This window comes from Galendromus occidentalis, unplaced genomic scaffold (genome assembly GCF_000255335.2).
Source record: "Galendromus occidentalis unplaced genomic scaffold, Mocc_1.1 scf7180000077528, whole genome shotgun sequence".
NCBI classification, from domain to species: domain Eukaryota; kingdom Metazoa; phylum Arthropoda; class Arachnida; order Mesostigmata; family Phytoseiidae; genus Galendromus; species Galendromus occidentalis.
Window position 1 is genome coordinate 350,193 of NW_003805516.1, and position 6,000 is coordinate 356,192.

Below are 6,000 nucleotides of genomic sequence, written 5' to 3' on the forward strand. Positions count from 1 at the left end.
TCTCGTGATGCCTACGAGGTATCTCCCTTCAGAAAACGCGGGATCCCGAGCTTCTATCGATAGAGGAAATTCGGGAAACCGCGGCGAATTCCAGACACAAACCTTCTGCAGCCGGGTGAGTTCGGATGACTGCCGTTCGAGTTTATCTTTGAGCTTTTCGTTCTCGACGAAGAGACGTTCGATCTCTTGTTTCTGTCGAGCCTCGCTAGTTGTGAACGCCGAGGATCGGCTCTTGCTCGACTCCAGCTCGCACCTCATTCTCTCCATTTCCAGTTGTTGTTGAGATCTTTGTTCTTGCAGCTTTTTGATCTCAGCGCGTGCGTTCTCATACCTGCAACAGCAAGAGGCGTCTGTGATCGGGAGCGACAGGTTCGAATATATGCACACGAGCTCCTACTGCTCGGATCGATGAATCATTATCATTATCGATCGCAGATACGCAACCGACGTCGGGAAAAAGTCCGTTATCACACAGACCTGTCTCTGGCTTTCTCGATTTCGAGGTAGAGACGTTCCATTTCGGCCTGTTGGGACTTTCTCTCTTCCTGTGTGACTCCCCTATCTCCAACTGCACGTTCCAGCTCGCTTCTCAGCCTGAAAGGGAGGGGGCGATCGATAATGCGTGAGTCGAGGAGAAATAGTTCCAGAGGTTCACGTCAACGATCGCAATTATTGGTTTGTGCAAAGTCGGTCTTGCGCCATCGGAGGGGTCCTGGCTTTATTTCTCGGGACGCTTCCCGCTCGCCGCCGCATCCGGCTCATGCTCGTGCGGTGTTATCTCTCCTTCGGCGAGCGACCGCGGGTTATGAGTGCGTCATCAATCATCCTTTGTTCGCAAGTCTATTCCCACGATTCCGCGAGGATGAACCCAAGCTTGACGTCGTGGGCGACATGAACGGATACGACCGGGTATGCGAACTCCCGCAGACACGATCCTCACGGACCCGCAATCAGGAAACCGATGCGGGGACATCGCGATGAAGATTTCTACGCAGAGCCGAGCGATGAAGGCTCGGGCTCCGACTCACCGTAGAATTGTCTGGATTTTTATCGAGCAACGTTTCGAAACCTTCGATCGAGCTTCCGACTTCTCCGTGGGAATAAATTGTGAGGTGGCCGCGTAGTGGCCCCGGCGACCGGGGTGTTCCATTCCGAATCCAACTCACCTTAGAAGATCCTCTTGCGCTTTATCTCTCTGCGTCGTCATTTTCTCAACATCCTGCTGCGCTCGCTCGAGTTTGTCTGTCGCCTTTTCGAGGTCAATGCGCAGTCGTTCGATTTCGGATTGATTTTTGTCGATGGTAGCTTGCATCTGCTTGATTTGACGCTCTGCACGATCCAGCTCTGCCTCTAGTCTGCGAGCACCGGGAGCGGAAATCGCGTTTTAAATAGGTCACTTACGATGTCCTAGTTCTATCGTATGTACAACCCATTACCAGCCCACGAAGCTCTTCTGAGTGAGGGGCATGCCGAGAACGAACATCAAGGGAAGTCACTTTCATTCGGAGAACACTACACATCACGCCTCACTGAATATAATTATTGAATTCACGTGCATTCCCAAATCATTCCCGAACGAATGCATTCCTGGATCCATGCATTGTTCTACGCAAAGCTTCGACTGGAATTGCCGAAGAGACTCTGCACTCGTGATTGTGGGTGACGACGTGGAGAGAACACAAAAAAACTTCGTTCCCATCACAGAAACTCATGGAGGGAAATATCGACGACGACGACTATCATTATTCGAGCAACACAACGCACAACAACAAAATCAAGATACCACTATAAATTCTAAACCGCGGATTGAAGTGAAATTACCTGTGATTTTCTTCCTCAAAATGATCTTTATCGACGGTGATCTTTCGAATGTCATTTTGATACTTCTCCATCTTCTCATATGCAGCCTCTAGCTCGAGTTGAGTTTGTGCCAGCTCGTCTTGAGCCTTGTTATTCCTCTGGGCTTTCTCGTACTCGAGTGTGACTCTATCAACTTCCTGCTGCAAATGGTCCCGGTCTGTTTGGACCTTTCGCATCTCTTGTGCTAGCTTGTCGTGACGTTCCTTATAGAGTTCCGCATCGACCATGGCCCGGTCGAGGTCTTGTCTGTACTTATCCTCGGTGTCTTTGAGTTTCGCGAGTTGGGTGTTGGCCCGCATGTACATTTCCTTCATGCCCTCGAACTCGTCCATCGCTCGCTTGTGCTCTTCCTTGTTCTTGGCCAGAATTTGTCCGCACCGATCATGTTCAACTATAAGCCGATCCATGTCTTTGGTTTGCTGCTCGTACCTGCTCTGGGCCTTGTAAACTTCGGCCTGAGCTCGATCAATTTTCTCCAAGGCTTGATTGGCCTCTGCCCGCGCGACTTCCTTGTCCTGGAGTGCCTTGTCCAGTAGAGTTTGCGCCTTTTCGTATTTCTCACGAATCAGACGCAAATCACTGGTGGCCATCTCCGCCTCACGTTGGTAACGGTCCACCTGAACGTAACTCTTGTCATGCCTTTCCTTTAGCATCTCGTACTCGGCCTGAAGGTTATCCTTGTCCTTCTGCGCCTTGACAAGTTGAGCACCGAGCATCTGCTCTTTTTCCTTATAGTCTTCCATGTCAGCCATGGCCAGATCTCGTTCTTTCTGAAGTCTGACCAGCGACGAGTTCAACCGCTCATATTTCTCCTTGAGAGCTTCTTTGTCGGCCACGGCCATGTCATTCTCCTTCTGCAGTCGTTGGACTTGAACCTGGGCGGATAGGTCAACACGTTCGTATTCATGATAATATATAAGCCGACAAGCCATCCGAAGCCTCAACTCTCGATGTATCTTTATCAAGGCTGTTTCGCTAAGCGTGGGAGGGACCCTGATCATTGAGGAATGACGACGTTGACTCCCCCCCCTTTTTAAGGGCAAGAAAAGAGTCGCCAGGCATGACGAACTGTTTTCCGTCATTCCGAATAACACCACGGACGGAGACGTCCACGGAGGAAAAAGAATACGGAGTACGAGGCTCCCTCGGAAAGATGGCTCATTTCGAGCAGACGACACCGCTTCCCTATTCTTGCGTTGCTCTTGCTTTCGTATGCCTCGACCTCGTGTCTCGGCCTGCAGTCGGAACCCTTGACGGTTCCAAAGAGACAGTAGATGTAGATTTCAAATTTTTTTTCTCACCTGCAGTGAGTTCACTTGCGACTGAAGGCCTTCTGCTTCGCCTTGCGCTCTCTCGCGATCTGTTTGATACCGGCGTAGTTCTGTGCTGACTTTATCTAAGCGTTCTTGCAATCTGAAATCGGATAAGCAGTGTCTAGCAAGCCTTCTCGAGCTACTTCAGACCTCGAAAGGATTTCAATGGATGTGCATATGTATGCAGGTCCACATCATTCGGCGACCATGATTATTCGGGAGAATCTTCGACAGAGTCTCGCTTTCGGACAGCCATGGCAGCTTCCCTCGACTCGGTGATTCGAACAAGTCAGAAGGGAGCCTGATATTAGAAGGGGGTCACGATATTTCGCTAGCAATCGGGAGAGAGGGAGAGATAGAGAGATTTCTAGCTCGGTCTGGCCTTACTGCTGCAAAGGCTTGACTTCTGCTCACGACACACGAACCTCTCGGCCGACAACCTGCGGAGAGCCATCAAAAACTTCATAATGGCCTGCGGCGCTGTTCATGAAATGGTTCCGACCGTTGAGGCTCGATTACTCTCGCTCAGACTACACTAGACCTACACTCGCAACGACCGCTGTCCTTGGGCAACCCTCAGGGGCCAAGTCCTCGTTGTTGATGAGATAATAAGAAGTGAAGAGATCGAGACTTCGGTGCGAAGGAATCAGCAGCGAAAGGACATTCAATGACTGGATTCAGCCATAACTGAGGCGCGGAGTCTACACAGATGTGATACGCTTGCTGTACACCAATACGGATGACAGAACAGAAAAGGTTTTCCAGTGTATCACGTCGGTACGATGACGGAAAGGAAAGTGAAAACACTTGGGCAACATCCGGACGACACCGACTAAGCGATGAATCAGGGATGAGTAAACAGCGAATGCTGCACCGAATTCCTTCGATATGAGACATCGATGAAGCGGTTCTTCGGTGCGGCACGGAAAGTGAGCATTTTTTCTCTCCCAGATCGAAATCGAGAAAACCCCGTACTGACCTGTCTCCGTCCATTTGCGCCTTGTCAAGTGCCGCCTGCGTTTTGTCGTATTGCGTCTGCACTTTACTTAGCGTCCCTTGGACACGCTCTAGCTCGCCTTTGAGCTTCTCGGTCTCTCCCTGGTGGGAGTCTTTCTCCAGGTGGTAACGAGCGATCATGCCCTGCACTCTGTCATGACGAATAGAACACGAATAAACACGGAAATGTTAATGAGCACCCACCGAAGACCTCGAGTTTTCGCTCAGCAGCGCGCTCGACTCGTTTTGCAGTGCCTTCCGGACGGGTCTCCGACGTCAACCGGCGAACAGACGAAGAGAATGTGAACTTACCGATCGTATTCTTCTTGGAGGGCTTCACGCTCAGATTGTGCATTCTCTAGTTTAGCTTTAAGCCGGTATATGTCGCCTTGAGAGCGCTCAACCTTTTCTTGAAGTTGTTCGACTTCTGAGCACTTTCGGTCTGTCTCAGCTTGATTCATTCGAAGTTCAGCTTGCGCCCTGCGGAGTTCCGATTGAGTTTTGTCCAGTTTCTCCTGTGGGTGTAGAATAGCAATCTATGAGAACCCGGCTACTCTCGTTGGGTCTTGAGCTCACGTAGAGCCTTCGTTCCTCGCTGGGCGCTCTTCCGCTGCAGATGACGAACTCACTTGTAAACGTTCAAGTTCCTCAGAACTGGGATACAAGGATCTCGCCGGTGAGGCTCCTAATCTATTTCTCGAAGATCCTTGTTCGTCTCCCCAGTCCCTCTCTCTCGATCGGTCCCTAGATCGTTCCCGACTCTCCCGAGATATTCGAGACTCCAATCTATCCACACTTTCGCGGAGACGGTCATTGTCCAGAATTAGCCTGCGTTGAAAAGATGAATATCAGGGCTCATGAGAAATATTTATGCTCTTATGACCCAGTCTTGCGGAATGGTCGATGCTCGAGCAAGGAATAAATAGTTTGCCCTGGCAAGCAATCCGGGTACATGTTCCATGCAGAGCATTATTGTCGATATCTCGAGTCATGGCCTATGAACGAACCTGGCATTCTCCGAGCGCAGTCGGTCCCACTCGTTCGATGTCCTTGAGTGTTCTCCATGGATTTTTTCAAGTTCCGCACGTACCTGGCCCAGTTCTGATTGAGAGTTCTCTAGACGCGCCTCAAGTCGGTCCTTCTCTGCTGCCGCCTTGTCGAGGCGAACCTGTGTGAAAAAAAGAGATGATCTTCCTGTTTTCTGGTTTTTCCTGCTTTAGCATACGCTCATCCGTTCCGCGCGGACGGTATGCTCCCCGAGAAACTCGTCGCCTCACATTCCGCCCCTTTTTCACGAGTCACGAGCGCGAGTAAGGACGTCTTCCCCCTTGCACTCGTCATGAGCAAGGAATTCTTCGCGGCAATCGGCCTCTTGCTCTATCTTCCCTCTGATGATACGCGAGGTTGACAGCGAGCGGCGAAGTTCTCAGCCATGAATGAGCCACATGGCTCCGGAGAAGCGAAATTGCTTCAGCCATGCGAATGAGGCCTCATGGTGGAAGGGGAGCAGCAGGGCAATTTAAGAACCACGAGATCGAGTCTAGATGCAGGTGAGCGGAGACTGAAGGATGGGATCAAGGAGAGAGGAAATGAAAGCAAAAGTCGGGACCTCAATATTGAGTCAAAACCGAAGAGCAGAAATCCTGGAAAAGACGCCCGAAAGCGTAAGATGGCGACCATTCACGACGGGAAACGAGGGAGGGGGCGCGAATACCGCCGAGACAAAGGAGAGGAATATAAGAAGAAAGGCGGAAGTGGGAGGAAATGATGCCAAGTTGGAACATGGGGAGGAGAGACGGATCACTATAGGGGGAANCGATAGGAAATCCTT

At 50.8% G+C, this 6,000-nt stretch overlaps 1 protein-coding gene across 1 annotated transcript in view; it reads right to left on the reverse strand.

Annotated features, from left to right (window-relative positions):
- brp (ELKS/RAB6-interacting/CAST family member bruchpilot) overlaps nt 1-6,000 on the reverse strand; it is a 33,791-nt gene that overhangs the window by 8,357 nt on the left and 19,434 nt on the right. The window contains exons 6-15 of the mRNA XM_018641312.2: nt 5,177-5,337; nt 4,930-4,997; nt 4,799-4,854; nt 4,482-4,684; nt 4,153-4,320; nt 3,162-3,273; nt 1,822-2,735; nt 1,167-1,355; nt 478-594; nt 103-331 (exon numbers count right to left, since the gene is read on the reverse strand). Of these exons, the coding sequence (XP_018496828.2) occupies nt 103-331; nt 478-594; nt 1,167-1,355; nt 1,822-2,735; nt 3,162-3,273; nt 4,153-4,320; nt 4,482-4,684; nt 4,799-4,854; nt 4,930-4,997; nt 5,177-5,337 (2,217 nt within the window). The remainder of the gene's footprint in view (nt 1-102; nt 332-477; nt 595-1,166; nt 1,356-1,821; nt 2,736-3,161; nt 3,274-4,152; nt 4,321-4,481; nt 4,685-4,798; nt 4,855-4,929; nt 4,998-5,176; nt 5,338-6,000) is intronic.